This window comes from Lathyrus oleraceus, chromosome 2 (assembly GCF_024323335.1).
Source record: "Lathyrus oleraceus cultivar Zhongwan6 chromosome 2, CAAS_Psat_ZW6_1.0, whole genome shotgun sequence".
NCBI classification, from domain to species: domain Eukaryota; kingdom Viridiplantae; phylum Streptophyta; class Magnoliopsida; order Fabales; family Fabaceae; genus Lathyrus; species Lathyrus oleraceus.
Genome location: NC_066580.1, coordinates 287,731,480 through 287,747,646, shown reverse-complemented (window position 1 = coordinate 287,747,646; position 16,167 = coordinate 287,731,480). Strand labels below are relative to the sequence as shown.

Genomic DNA, 16,167 nt, shown 5'->3' with positions numbered 1-16,167 from the left:
AATCTAGGATCTCTGTCCGAAACAATACTCGACGGAATACCATGCAAACTTACAATCTTCTCAATATACAACTCAGCTAATCTCTCTAACGGATAATCCATTCTGATCGGAATAAAATGAGCCGATTTTGTCAATCTGTCAACAATCACCCAAATAGCTTCAAAATTCTTAATCGTCCTCGGTAAACCAGAAACAAAATCCATACTGATACTATCCCACTTCCACTCTGGAATAGCCAACGGTTGCATTAGCCCAGACGGCTTCTGATGCTCAATCTTTGACTTCTGACAAGTCAAACAAGAATAAACAAAACTCGCAATCTCTCTTTTCATTCCCGGCCACCAAAATAATTTTTTTCAAATCATGATACATCTTCGTAGCTCCAGGATGAATACTCAGGCCACTGCGATGTCCTTCCTCAAGAATACTCTTCTTAAGTTCGGTAACATCCGGAATACACACCCGATTACCAAATTTCAAAACACCGTTCTCATCAACTCTGAATTCACCACCTTGACCTTGATTCACTAGAGTCAACTTATCAACCAAAAGCACATCGGATTTCTGACCCTCTCTAATCTCATCCAGAATACCGCTCGTTAACTTCAACATTCCCAATTTAACACTATTGTGAGTACTCTCACACACCAAACTCAAGTCTCTAAACTGCTCAATTAAATCCAATTCCTTAACCATTAACATAGACATATGTAATGATTTCCGACTCAATGCATCAGCCACTACGTTTGCTTTACCCGGATGGTAATTCAAACCAAAGTCATAATCCTTCAGAAACTCTAACCATCTCCTCTGTCTCATATTCAGCTCTTTCTGATCGAACAAATACTTTAAACTTTTATGGTCACTGAAAACCTCAAATCTTGACCCATACAAGTAATGCCTCCATAACTTCAGAACAAATACCACAGCTGCCAACTCTAAATCGTGTGTCGGATAGTTCCTCTCATGAACCCTCAACTGTCTCGAAGCATAAGCTATAACCTGCTTATTCTGCATCAACACACCACCCAAACCCAACAATGAAGCATCACAGTAAACCTCAAATGGTTCCGACGAACTCGGTAATATCAGAATAGGAGCAGTAGTCAACCTTCTCTTTAACTCTTGGAAACCTTCTTCACATTTTGAGTCCCAAACAAACGCTTGCCCCTTTCTAGTCAACATCGTCAACGGTAACGCCAACTTAGAAAATCCCTCAATGAACTTCCTATAATAACCAGCCAAACCAAGGAAACTTCGAATCTCAGCAACAGACTTCGGAGCTTCCCACTGAGATACCGCTTCTATCTTAGAAGGATCAACAGCAACACCACCTCTTGAAATCACATGACCAAGAAACTACCTTCTTCTAACCAACCACACCGGTGCACCCCACGGTGACACACTCGGACGAATAAATTTCTTATCCCACCGATCTTCCAACTGACTCTTCAATTTAGTTAACTCAACAGCAGACATACGGTACGGAGCTATCGACACCGGCCTAGTACCAGGTACCAAATCAATCGAGAACTCAACTTCATGCTCTGGCGGTAATTTGTTCACTTCTTCCGGAAACACATCAGGAAAGTCACACACCACGGCTAGATCGCAATTCACCAGTTTATCTTTAGCCTCCAAAGTTGCTAACAGCATAAACAACTCTGCCCCATCTGCTACTGCCTCATTCACCCGCCTTACTGACAGAAACAAACTCTTTTCTTCCTCAATCTCAGAAAAGATCACAGTTTTATCAAAACAATTGATATAGACTCGGTTAAACACCAACCAGTTCATACCCAGAATAACATCAATCTGCACAAGTGGAAGACACACTAGGTCCATCCCAAAGTCTCTACCAAAATACTCAAAGGACATTTTAAACAAACTGAAGTAGTAGTCACTGAACCCTTCGCAGGAGTATCAATCACCCTACTTCCATGCGTCTCAGATATCTCTAACTTAAGTTTCACAGCACAATCCAAAGATATAAAGGAATGAGTAGCACCAGTGTCAATAATAGCTACAAGAGAAAAGCCATTAATATAACACGTACCTCGGATCAACGATCATCTGCAGAAGTCTCAGAACCCGATAAAGCAAAGACCTTGCCTTCCGACTGATTCTCTTTCTTCGGCTTAGGACACTGTGGACTGATATGACCCATCTCTCCACAGTTGAAACAAGGCGCAGTCTTCAACCGGCACTCTGCAGCCAAGTGACCACCTTTGCCACACTTGAAACACTTCTTCTCAGCACTGGTACACTCATAGAAACGATGTCCAGCCTGACCACATCTATAACATTTAGCAGGGACACTGGAGTCTCCCCCACTAGGTCTCCTCATCCCACTCTGTCTCTGGAAACCTTTGCCAGCTGCATACGGTTTCCCACGATCATTCTGATTCTTGCCTTTCCTATCAACCCTCTGCTGATAGCTTTCCGCTCTGGCCTTGGTATCCTGTTCAAACATTCTGCAACAGTCGACCAAATTAGAAAACACTCTGATCCGCTGATACCCAATAGCCTGCTTGATCTCGGGACGTAACCCGTTCTCAAACCTCACGCATTTTGAAAATTCTCCAGTAGCCTCATCATAGGGAATGTAATATTTTGACAGCTCTGTGAACTTAGCAGCATACTCAGTAACAGACCGATTGCCCTGCTTCAATTCTAAGAACTCTATCTCTCTCCTCCCTCTGACCTCCTCTGGAAGGTACTTCCTCAGAAATCTCTCTTTGAACACCGCCCAAGTGACCTCAGCACTCCCGGCAGCTTCCAACTCAGTGCGGGTAGCAACCCACCAATCATCTACTTCCTCTGACAGCATATGCGTACCGAACCTGACCTTCTGGTTATCGGCACACTCAGTCACTCGGAAGATCCTCTCGATCTCCTTCAACCACTTCTGAGCACCATCTGGATCGTATGCTCCCTTGAACATTGGAGGATTGTTCTTCTGGAACTCACTCAGTTGACGAGCAGCTCCCATTCCCACAACATTCGGATTTCCCCCAAGTACTCCAGCTAGCATACCCAGAGCCTCAGCAATCACAGCATCGTCTCTACTCCTTCCAGCCATCTCTATTCTGAGAACCTAACAAGATGAAACAATAAGTACTGATAGGGTTATACAACACCTATCACGTACAGGGGAACAAAATAATTACGACTCGACTCGACCGACTATGCTCTGATACCACTTATGTAACACCCTTCTAAAATACCCCAAATATTTAATTAAAATAACAACATATCAATCAGAGTAAATATGCAATCAAGGGTGTCACACAATTATTTCACACAATTCATCATAATATTTAGTCATGCTCATTATTTAATTCAAAACATAAAGCATTGCACAATACGCAGCGGATAGAGATCAAATCGATCATTCAAAACATATAGCACATTACATGTAAACTGGTTCAACAACCACAACAAACAATCAAAACATCCCATCCCGATGTTACATCTATCAGAGCATGACCCACTAAGGAGACTACACTAGACTCCAAGCACTAGCTTCTACTCAATCACTGCTCGTTACCTGAAAAATAGTTGTAAGGGTGAGTTCCTCAATCGATATAATAAGCATTATAAAATATCATGCAATGTTAAGTAATTTAACACATTTCATCACCCAAATCAGATTACACATTCAGCAACGGCAATATCAACTCAATCATACTCAACATCAACACAACACACAACACACGTATAATACTGGAATACATCCATTCATATTATACGCCATACATAATTTATGAAATGAGACTCTATGCATGCGGTACCGACTATTCTTGAACATATAGTTCAAGCTCACCGTCCAAATCCAGGCACGGCTACCAAGCCCACTAGTCCCACTCATTTGAGACCTAGTGACTCACTCACTAATTCCTCACCACGGGAATTAGCTACCACCCCTCAAGGGCTATGTTATGCACGCTAATCACCTAGCATGCAAACATCAACAACAATCCACAATGATTTACTCACTAATTCCTCACCATGGGAATTAGCTACCACCATAAAGGCTACAATATGCATGCTAATCACCTAGCAATGCAACATCATCAACAATAATTCAAGAATAGACATATGCTCACACTCTAAGCCATAAAACAGTCTATTCACACATGCACACATAACTGATACATTCACAGCATCATGCATACCATCACACATCGTCAGTATTTTATCACATAAGCATATCAGATCATGCCAAATAACAACCACAGTATTAGCACACTCTACTAATACCTATACTACTCAAAACAACGGGAAATGATCCCTAATATATCATACATCAGCTGAATTACGTTACTCAGCTGAACAGCTAAAAACTGCACAACAACAGCTCAGGAAAATCACAATCCTGCCCATACGCGTATTGCCTAGTCCCATACGCGTATGGCCCATCTCCTGACCAAATCCCATACGCGTAACACCATCTCATACGCGTATGCTACGCGTATCACTTCCCCATACGCGTACCAACAGAGACCAAAACACGTTCAAAACATCATCTTCCTCATCCATACGCGTATTGCCTAGTGCCATACGCATACCAGACCATCTCATACGCGTATTGCCTAGTGCCATACGCGTATGACCAGAAACCAGAATTTCCAGATCTGCTATGGCTTTCTCTGCTACGAGATCTATCCAATTCAACCTTCCACAGTCCAATTTTCACACATCGTTCGTTATATCATCTAACACGAATCATACCCTATTCGATTTCACAATTTCTAACACTATTACATCTAATTCCTACGAATTCTTTCGATTATAATCCAAATTTCGTTCATCCAAAAGTTCCCAATTTCATCATGCATCATTCCAATCAGAGACAAATCAATGGTTTATCACTACCCATTACATATTATCCCATAATACCCATTAATCGATGATAAACCCCCCTTACCAGAGTTAATCCGGCAATCCTTTGGCTTCGAGCTCTTCCTTTCTTCAACCCTTGTTCTCTGGCTCTTTGCCCTTTTCCCTTTTTCCACTTTCTGAGTCGTTTCTCTGTTTTCACGTGAAAACCTCTTTTTACCAAATGGGACCTTTTCTAATTCCAACTTTTATTCCAATAATAATAATAATAATAATAATAATCCAATAATTCCAATTATTTAATTAAATTAATAAATATAATATTAACTTAAATTAAATAATTATCTTATTTTTATCGGGGTGTTACATCACGAGCATCCAAAATCCAGGTACCATGATTGGTGTCCTAACTCTGCAGCATATGATATCTGCAAAATATACTATTTTATCTTTTGGTACTTAGAATCTTTTGGGTCCTTTATGATTAGTTCTCCCAGAGTTTCTGGAAACTTTGGGTTTTCCGGCATTAGTAAAACTTTGTGTTTGTGCATGTGTGTAATGATATAAAAGGGGAGATTTGGGTTTATCATCTGTAGAAGGTATTTGCTCATCTTCATCAGATTCATATTGGATTCCTCTTTTCTTATTCTGACTAACTCCATAAATCATAGAAGCCATTTTGCTTCTTTCTACCCCATTTTTCAGAAATTTTTGAAACGCTTTTTCATATTTCTATATGATTGTGTCAGAAGTTTGTGGAGCTTTGGATAGAGCTTTTTCAAGTTTTAAACATTTTTTAGTTGAAAATTCATTTTCTTTTTCCAAAAAAAAAATATTACCTTTTAATTCAGAAACTTCTATCTTAAGCTTATCACATTCTTCAATAGTTTCTTCATGGACCCTTTTTAGGGCCTTGAATTTTTGTCGAAGCTTCTGATAGGAACTTAGAGATTTTTATAAGCAAGATTCAAGGTCAGAGTAAGATAGATCAGAAAATACCTCCTCAGACTCAGATTCTCTTTCGGATGTACTTCCAGATATGGTAGCCATGAATGGAACATTTGCTTATTCCTCTTCAGAGTCTGATTCTGAGGCGTCAGATTTAGAGTCGTCCCAGGTAGCCATGAGTCCCTTCTTAGTTTTGAAAGAGGTTTTCTTGAATCCTTCTTTTCTGGAACTATCTTTCTTGAGCTTTGGACATTCGTTTATATAGTGTCATGTTTCTTTACATTCATAGCAGGCAACCTCTTTGTTTGATTTGCTTCTGGAAGTTGATTCTGAGCGATCTCCCTTCTGTCTTGGTCTTCTGAAGTTGTTATTCCCTTTTCTCCAAAGTTGTTTAACTCTTCTTGTTAGAAGAGATAACTCTTCTTCATCATCAGAATCATCCTTTTTAGAGTCATCACTGTCTTCTTCTTCAGCTTGAAAGGCTTTGTTCCTTTCTGGCTTGTGTCTTTCTGATCTAGACTTCAGAGCCACGAATTTGTTTTCTTTTGGGGATCGTATTCCTCTAGTTTTATCTCATGACTCCTGAGGGATCTGATGAGTTATTCCAAGCTTATGTTGTTCAGATCTTTTGATAGCTTCAATGTAGTGACCATAAGTCTCCACTTCTTTGGCAAGCTTCTGACAATCTTTTTGACATGATCTGCAGTTGTGTAGCTCTTGTCCAGAACCTTGAGTCTTGTAATTAAAGTTTGAAATCTAGGAAACATTACCTCTACAGCTCCATCGTCCTCCATTCTGAAGGCTTCATATTTTTGGATTAAGGCCAGAGTCTTAGTCTCCTTAACTTGATTGTTGCCTTCGTGAGTCATCTTTAGGGAATCAAATATTTCTTTATTTATATCCCTGTTTGTGATCTTTTCATATTCATTGTAGGATATGGTGTTCAGCTGAATCGTTCTGGCCTTATGATGATTTTTGAAGTCTCGCTTCTGATCATCGCTCATTTTGTTCATAATAATGACAACTCCAGGAGTATATACAGGTGGTTCATAACCAATTATAACCATGTCCCATAAGTCAGCGTCATAGCCTAGGAAGAAGCTTTCGATTCTATCCTTCCAATAATCAAATTTCTCTCCATCAAAGACTGGAGGTTTGGCATTGTAGATGTCTAGTTTATTGGTGGTAGTCATGATGTTTTTCTCGCGTTGGATCACTCTACACTGTTAAGTGTTTGATTAAAAAATCAATAACAGAGCCGAAGCTCTGATACCAATTGAAGGTAGAGAAAAACAAGAAAGGGGGGTTTGAATTGTTTTCACAGATAATAAAAACTTTTGCAAACACCACACACACGAAAACTAGAGCAAACAACACAGTAGTTTATCCTGGTTCGCTTGAAATTAAAAGTTACTCCAGTCCACCTGACCAAGGTGATTTCGCCTTCAATAGTGACTTAATCCAATAATCTAGAAAGATTACAACAAACGTCTAAGAGTACAATGATCTATTAGCCCTCTGAAGTCTACAGACTTCACAAGTCACTTGAGGAAATATTCAACAACTATTTGAGAATTACAAGAAAGTGTTTAGTGCTTCTAGGTAAGCAATTTGAACACAGTAAGAACATAAATAATTCACATTAAGAGCAACAACTCGTGTGAAACAATTTGAACAAGAATTAACGAAATATTAAATTTGAGTTTGCAGTATTGTTGTGCGCTTGCTTCATGTTTGTATGATGATGATTTGGCCTTTATATAGTGCTTAGAATATGATGTCGTTGGCTGAAGCATTGATGTTGATATCTCGCCAATGATAGGACTTAATTGACATTAAGTTTGTTGTACTTTCCATAGCAATTTGGGAGAGTATTTATTCTTCTCCAAATAAAGATTAATACCATATATGGAATACTTAGTTGTTAAGTCTTGAGGTTGATCTGTTAGGCGTGAATCATAGTGTGCGGAATCCAGATCTTCTTGTACAATATGTATTCTTCAGATAGTTGTTATAAGTGATTTTCTTCAGAAGTTTTTGATTAGTCTTCAGTTGGACCTTATTCAGATGTACAAATCTGTAAAGTAACTATGAGTGGAACCCTTCAGATTCAGAGTATCTGAGTCTTCAAACTTCAGATGCTATGAACATCATTGTCTTCAGAGTCAGAGCGACTGCTTTATTTGACTCTAAGTCAACTATTCTAGACTTGTGTGATGGCAGATGTTGTCTGTCAGATCCATTTTCTGTTAGAGTCCTGCATACTTATAGAAATTCGTTAGGGTACCAAATTGTTTCATCCTTTGTTATCATCAAAACTTAGAGATGAATCGTAGACCCAAAATCTTTTTCTAACACTCAAGACTTTTAATGTTTAGTATCAGATGGGTTTCTGGGGTAAAGACTTTCTTATCATATTTTCTTAGGTTGCTTGCCTTGATTTATTAGTTTCTCAGATAAAGATTCATTTTCCCTTTGTTTAGATAGATCCTGAAAAATGACTTAGATTGCACAATGATTATGTCAGAATGTAAGTAGTGCATTTCTGAGAGTTAGATAATTTATTTAATCAAAAGGACTTTTATATCTCCCCTTTTTTGTCAGACTCAAAAAGTAATGAATAAAAATTTCACAAACAAAAGAAACTTCATTTATAAGGAAAAGGATTACAAATCATAGGAAAATAGAAGATAAGGCCTCAGAGGCAAAAACACTTAGAAAATTTACAAAAAAAAATCCTAGAGTGCCTAAGGGTTTGAAGGAGGAGGCATCCAATGAAGAAGCTCAACTAGCATATTTTGTATGCTGGGGTTGACTTGATCCTACTTGTCGAGTCTGGCTCTGACTAATTGTTGTTCTTTCTGCAACTCTTCAGAGTCTTGATGAATAGAGGAGAAAGGTCAATCGTTGATGACTCACCTCGAGTCATAACAACCTCAGTTGTCTTCTCAACGTCTTCAGCAGCTTCAGTGGCTAATGCTGCTTCAACTTCAACTTTTTCCCTAGCTACAGCCTCTGCATCAGCTTTCTTAGTTGCCTCCTTGGAAATAGCTTCAGCAATAACTTTCTACTCAGCTTCTCTCTTCGCCTTCTCAGTTGCCTCTTGAGCTAGACGAGCCTCCAAATTCTCTTCAGCACTTCTGATATAGTCATTTCTAACTTGTTTAGATAGTCCCTTCATCTTGAAGACTTCAAAAGTTATCCACCTGATGAACTCGTTCCAATGAGTTCTTACTTCATAAGGATTGTCATTGACACTGGATTTGTCAGAGAGCTTCTTGAGTCTTGAAGCAGAAATCTCTGAGAACTTAGCAAGAGCCTCATCAAGGGTAGGTATGGTGAGGGCAGGTTCAGAGGTTTCAGGAGTGGGTTTAGAAGGTTCTGGTATAGAGGGTTCATGCATGGTTTCAGAGGTTTCTGGTACAGACTGAATTTTTTCAAAGTCAGACGTGGCCTGAAGTTCTGCATGGGTTTGGGAGGTTGGGTTAGAGTGTTCAGTGTTGGAGGTTAGGTCATAATATGAGGGGTGGGGGTGGGAGTGGGGAAAACTGGGGTTAGAGGAAAGAGGTGGTGATATAGGTTTGTTGACCATAATGACTTCATATATGGGGATGGCTGTTTTTTTGGAGGTTAAATTAAGGTAATAGAGGAGAAGATGTGATATGTGAAGCGCCGCGAAAAATACAGAGTCGCCACCGGATTTTATTTATTCCAAAGGGAAGGGAAAAAAGAGATAAAACCCCAAATGAGAGAAACGGTCTCGCAACCAAGAGCAGATTCGGAAGTCGGTTATGCAAGGGGAAGGTATTAGAACCAGCACCCCTCACATCCATGGTACTCCATGGCAACCACTTGCTCGTATCAAATGCGTATGGATGTTTGTTCATCTGTAAGTTGCTTGCTATCGGGAATGAGATGAAATAATGAGGTGGAAGAGAAAATAAGTTTAAGTTAGTGTCCTCTCCAAGGGTTTGGGCCCTTGTGCCTATGTATCCCCATACATGCAATAAGGAAGTCAGAGCTTCATAGTTCGGCTCAAAAATGAAGTATTTGTTTGGTTATTTTTATTGAACAGTATTGACGTTCTCGTGCTACTGTTCACTTGCTTGTATACTCTGTCATGGGAGCATAAAGTATTTGCTTGTTTGCGGTAAAGTGGATGCGCTTGGTTCACACTCTAGCAGTTAAACATTACTTGCTCGCACATGGAGGCTTAAGCTTCGTTCACGGTAGAATGGAAGTAACACGCCCTTATTGAAATGTTTTGAGGAGAAAGACCTAAGACACAAGATGATTTGATTTGTTAGGGTTGATTTTATGCACGGAGACAAGCATCAAACCCTTGGCTAGATACAGTCAACGGTCTAATAACTCGGGAGTTGAGAGGACAATGTTGTCCTAACCACTCTTTTTTGTCCAAAAAAGAGATATGAATTGTGAAAAGAATGTGGTAAGTCTACTCATTGGAACTTAGAGGGCGACAAATATCTGACCCTTGACTAAGTACGGTCAACGATCAAAGTACTTGGGAATTGAGACGAAAATGGAGTCCTAACTATTCTTTTTCATCCTCAAAGAACCTAGATCTAACTTGTTTGAATCATTAGATGTTTTAAGGGGGAAAGTCAAGTGTCGGGTCCTCAAGATAGGTACGCCCGACAACCCAATTACTTGAATGTTGTGTACAAACACGTACACCCAATTTGCATTCCAATTTGTTATGAAAATGGTTTTGAAAAAGGAACTTGATGTTGGATCAAGTGTTTGAATCTATTATGAAAATAGTGAGTGAAGAATAGAGGTGAGATAGAATAAGGTTGAGAAGAGAATGGATAAGAGATGTGAATAATGGATCTTGGAGTGGATGGAGAATGCTTGACATTGGATCAAGCATTCACGTTGCAATGTTGTGAGTTTTATTCGGATAACAACTAGACGTTGAATCAAGTACCTTTTGTTTCTTTTGAAATGCTTTGTTTATCGCTTTGGATTTTATCTTGGTTATTCACATGCATGGTGAATTAACTAGAAAGCAATAAATCTAAACTATTACATGACTAGGGGAGGGGGAACATTGAACCCACAATGGGGGGATGGATCCACACAATATACGTGAGAATGGAAAGAATACAAGTTACCAACTATTAACTATGTACCACGCCTAAAGCATACAAGTTGCATGGTACTTCAAACAATAAAAAGTTATTCAATGAAAATGAAATGGTTAGGAGCATGGCTAGCTAGGAGTGAGCTTGCATCTCAAAGTCAACATGTGGACACAAGACAACAAACGAGTTAGCATGAGATAAAGCCGAATGAATGAGAATGATATAATGATATGTAAGTACATATAATGGTTAGAATCAATTCAAAAGGTAATGAATTAATCAATGAAAAACAATCAAAGATCTATCCTATGATCATGGCAAATGAGATTAAACATACAAAGTATTCATCACCTATATTGAAATGGGATTTTCAATTTAATCAAAATGATCATAAATCAACGAAATCGATTAAATGGACAACTAAAGTGAACATTAATTCTAAAGGTTAAATCTACCTAAACATGAATTAGGAATTACTAATCAAATGGAAAATTAACAATCCAAAATCAAGAATTGAATGTAATGACTATGATTATACAAATCAAATGTAGTGGAAATTATCCTAAGGTCTAACAATGGTGAAATCACCATTAACCATATTAATCCACCTAAAATCCACAAAAAAAAATATCAAGACCTAACGACTAAAATTCTAATCCTGACAAGGTTAATCAATCACGGATTAATTCTGGAAAATTAAAAAAATTAAACCTAAATTCTAATTAGTTATCTAATTAACCTAATGAATCAATAACTATGTTAATCTAATTACCAAAAAATGTCAAAAACCAAGATCCCAATAATTAAAATCACGTTAATCAACAGAACTAAACATGATTAAAATAAATTAAAATCGTTAATCATAAATTAATGGAGAATTAAGAATAAATCAAAGGTTAATGGGCCTAGGTTGTGTTGGGGGGTGTAGTAAGAACGCATGGAGGGTGACAAAAGGGAAAGGGGTTGTTTGTGCCAAAGGCACAAGTATTACCAGAAACACCCAAGAACCTGGTTTTACATAACCCCCAGAATGCACCTTCGACGTTCAACCAAAGCGGTGAACCCTTAAGTCAAACGCGGAGAGAACCCCACCTCCGCCGCCGGAAAATCGACCTCTGTATTCACGTGGGCAAAATCGACTCAACATCCACATAAGAAATCACGAGAATCCTCCCCTACTCATTGTTGATGTTACTCGATTGCGTTGATGAAGAGCCTGGAATCGCGGTCGGTTAGAGGAGAGATTCGCCGTGAAAAGGTTTAGGTGAAGAGCGTATGGAGGGAAGCCTCGAATCGAATCTAAAAATGGTTTTTATTACTCCTTCTCAAATTCCGTTTTTCGCTATATGGTTCTCACAAAATTTCTCTGTGCAGTTATGTGCTTTTGTCAATTATTTCCCTAGTAAGTGAAGTAACTCATGGCGTGACGAATCAACGCGTCGATTCGGTGTTCCGGTATGAAAAATCCAGGTTCAGATATTCTTCCTTTTCTTCTCGTTTTCTCTTCTGCCGTTTTGTGTTCCTCTTCTCCGTTTCGGTCTCTTTCTGGTTGCGATTTTTGAGTCCTCTGGTAGAGTAGGAATGGAGGTTTTTGTTGGAGGTTAGGATGGTTGAGAGATTCTTGGTTATTGAGGAGAGTGAAAGGTTGTTATGATAGGAGGTTTTGGTTCGATTGAAGGGTTCTGCAAGGTTTGTGCGGAGAGGGTTGAAGAGTCTTTTTCGAGTGAAGTTGAAGAAGTGAAGGTGAAGAAGGTTCCAAGTATTTTTATGTGGTTTTGTTATTTTATGAATTGAGTTACAACATGTATTTAAACAAGTTGGTAGTTTATATATTAGTGAAAATTGTGTATTACATGCAGGGCTTAGTGTACTCTGTATTTTTTGTGGTAGAAAGCTGAAATGTATCCTATTATACATCATGCAGGTTGGATGCTGAGTCATGCTGTTAGGATCGGATGCCATATGTGCACTTAGACATGTTATAAAATCATAGAGTTGCTATGCTTTGAGTGTTACTCATGGAACTGGTGTGGTGAACCATATGCCCTGTGGAACATGCTAATTGAATATTGAATTGTATTGATTGTTATGCTGAGATTGGGTATAGTTGTAAATGTATTAAAAATGGTTGTAATTTTGTTGTAGTGAATTGGTTTGAAAAAATGTAATTTGAATTGGTATTTGGATCTAAATGCATCATGGTTTTGAAATTGTAATTGCAAATGGATTTGAATATGGATGTATGGAATTTGATGGTTAAATGGGAATGTATGGGATTTGTACGGTTATGTGATAACAAAACTGGTAGTCATGCATTATGAATGTGAATGTAATGTATAATGTGAATGATTCTCATGTTATGCATTCTTAAGAGTACGGTTATCATGGCTGTGAAATGAATGTGAAATTATGCAATCAACATTGAATGGTTTAGGAATTTGGTTTCAAAATGTGGATATGGGTTATGGGTGGGTTTGGCCCACTAACAAAATAAAATGGAATTGAATATGAATGGGTATTGATGCTCGATTTAAATGGGGAATTGGATATATATACAAAAGTGGATTTCGACTTTTAGAACATGGATCTGGATATTTTAAAGAATGAATGGGTTTAAAAATAGGAAGATGATAAAAAATGAATTTTGGTTAGATGGTCGACTTTGGTCGACTAATGGGAAACGAAAATGGACCATGATTACAATGCAACACAGAAATGAATTGGAACGATTGTGAATTGATTATCCAAAGAACCAAACATAAGTCAAGGTCTTGACCAACTATGAACATGTTTGCACCATGACTGCGTACGGATGCGACTGAAAAGCCCAATGTTCTTAAACCAAATAAGACATGCCATGTTCCAAGACTTGAAGTTAGATCATGTCAAACCAACCAACTGATACTTAATCAAGCAATTGTAACACCTTGAATGAATTCTAACCAATGGATCAGAATCAAGAATCTTGAACAAACAACTGAATCATTTAATGAACAAAACGAATCATATGAAACCCCCATGAATTAGGGTTTCCACTGTGCTCCCTGATGAATACCCTTGAACCCATGATTTTTATGTTTTTTGTATGAAAGTGGAATGTGTTATGATACAATGAATACGTAGATGAGATGAATTCTCATCAGGATATGCAAATGGTTAGGGTTAGCGACCTAGGTGAACTTGTGAAAGGTATGGTGAATTTTGGGGTATGACAGCTGCCCCTATTTAATCTTCTCCAACCTGAATGTATGGGTAGTAACAGCTTCCCGACATTCAAGGTAGGAGAGGATTAAATACTAAAATATCAAAAAAAAATCCCACCAAGAACAAGTGAAACGTGAAGATAGGTCGCAACGAAATTCTCCACTGAGGTATAGGGTGAAAAAGATAGCTTTTGTGCAAGGAAACTAATGGGGATCGAAAAGTTATTTTGGTGAAATGGATAGTTATAAAAGGTTAGATATGTATGACGTATGAAAGATGCTAATACACTATGATTATTCTTTTTTTTCACAACAAGCTCTCGATATTTTTATAAACAAACCCGAGGTGTGAAAGATGACTCCTCTGGGGAAGACAATGTGAAAGTAGATAGTTGGTCGTTAAATCCGAGGTTGGGGACAGAAACACGACCAACGCTGATTGCTAGGGGTTGGAATATTTGGGTCTCAATCTACGACTGGGGTAAAGCTGGATATTCTCAACTCTGTGGTTGGAAACAAATTATGATCAACGTCGGCTCTGAGGCTGGGAAAGGGATGAACGTCGACTCTAAGGCTGGGAACAAAGGTAGGCGCCAATTCTGAGGTTGGATTTATAGACATCAGCTCTGAGGCTGGGTGATAAGAAAGGGTTCAACAACTCGAAAGTTGGGAAAAAGGTAGACGTTCAACTTTGAGGCTGAAAAAAAGATAGACCTTCAACTCTGAGGCTAGGGGTAGAAAAGGATAAGCGACAACTCTGCGGTTGGAAAAAGGTAGGTACTCAGCTCTGAGGCTAGAAAAAAAGATACATCAACTCCAAGTTGAAAAAAAGTAGTTGCTCAACTTTGAGGCTGGGAGCAAAAAATGATAAGCGTCAACTCCAAAGTTGGAAACAATCAGATACTCAACTCTAAGGTTGGAAGATAAATGGTAAACAACAACTCTGAGGCTGGAAAAGGTGGTAACAACACTGAGGTTGGAGAATGGGCGACAACACTGAGGTAGCAAAAGGGGAAACAACACCGAGGTTGGAAAAGGGGCAACAACACTGATGTTGGAGAAAGGTCGACAATATTGAGGCTGCAAAAGGGGGAAACAACACTGAGGTTGGAGAAGGGACGACAACACTAAGGTTGGGAAATTAGGCAACAACATTGCGGTTGGAAAAGGGGCGACAATACTGAGGTTAGGAAAGGGGGACAACACTGCGGTTGGAAAAGGGAAACAACACTACGGTTGGAAAAGGGGCGACAACACTGCGGTTGGAGAAGGGGGAGGCAACACTGAGGTTGGAAAAAGGCAACAAACTGCGGTTGGAAAAAGGCAACAACATTATGGTTGTACACGAGGCGACAACACTGCGGTTGGAAAAGGGGGACAACACTATGGTTGGAAAAGGGGGCGGAAACACTGAGGTTGGAAAAGGGCAACAATACTGAGGCTGTAAATAAGAAAGGTTATCATCAACTTTGGGGTTGGGAATGAGAAACATACAACTCTGATGTCAAGAGAAAGACAGCAACTCTGAGGTTGGAAATAAGAGAAATAAACAACAACTCTGAGGCTGGAAATAAGGAAGGAGCAACAACTCTGAGGTTGGAGTGGGAACTGACATCAACTCTGAGGTTGGGTATAGGATAGTCTCTTGACTCTGGGGTTAGAGGTAACATCATCATAATATTTGAAACTGAAAAAGGTGATTATCTAGAACACTGTGGTTGGAGAAAAGGGATATCAACACCGACAGGTATTGAAAAAAGGTGATAGACACTTATGAGCGAAGGGATATCAATCCCCATGGGTATTGAAAAAACGGTGACAGACACTGCTGATTGCTTAACTGGTTTTTCGATAGGGATAGGAATCACCACATACATGAGCTGTGTTTAAAAAGGGTCTTACCAATGAGGATTGGACTTTGCAAGATGTTATCCAAATAAGGTCTAGGCTTTGGCAGACTGTGTCAATTGGGCACTTTGTTGTAGGCACGAAAACCTCAGGGGTCCCACAGGCACAACGACGGGGATGAAGTTTTTGAAACATGGCTACCCTTCCCGGGACTCACC

At 39.0% G+C, this 16,167-nt stretch overlaps 1 protein-coding gene and 1 long non-coding RNA gene across 4 annotated transcripts in view; one reads left to right on the top strand and one right to left on the bottom strand.

Annotated features, from left to right (window-relative positions):
- LOC127122929 (eukaryotic translation initiation factor 4 gamma-like) overlaps positions 1 to 6,983 on the bottom strand; it is a 30,343-nt gene extending 23,360 nt beyond the window's left edge. The window contains exons 1-2 of the mRNA XM_051053201.1: positions 6,561 to 6,983; positions 5,682 to 5,775 (exon numbers count right to left, since the gene is read on the bottom strand). Coding sequence (XP_050909158.1) covers positions 5,682 to 5,775; positions 6,561 to 6,983 — 517 coding nt within the window. The remainder of the gene's footprint in view (positions 1 to 5,681; positions 5,776 to 6,560) is intronic.
- A 4,804-nt stretch (positions 6,984 to 11,787) lies between these two features.
- Positions 11,788 to 13,131, top strand: LOC127119168 (uncharacterized). Of its 3 annotated transcripts, none has more exons than XR_007802688.1 (2): positions 11,788 to 12,368; positions 12,823 to 13,131. It is a non-coding gene; the product is annotated as an uncharacterized LOC127119168 (long non-coding RNA). The 3 variants fall into 3 exon arrangements; XR_007802687.1 differs by having other exon boundaries at positions 11,788 to 12,641; XR_007802689.1 differs by having other exon boundaries at positions 11,788 to 12,650.
- The last annotated feature ends 3,036 nt before the right edge of the window (positions 13,132 to 16,167 follow it).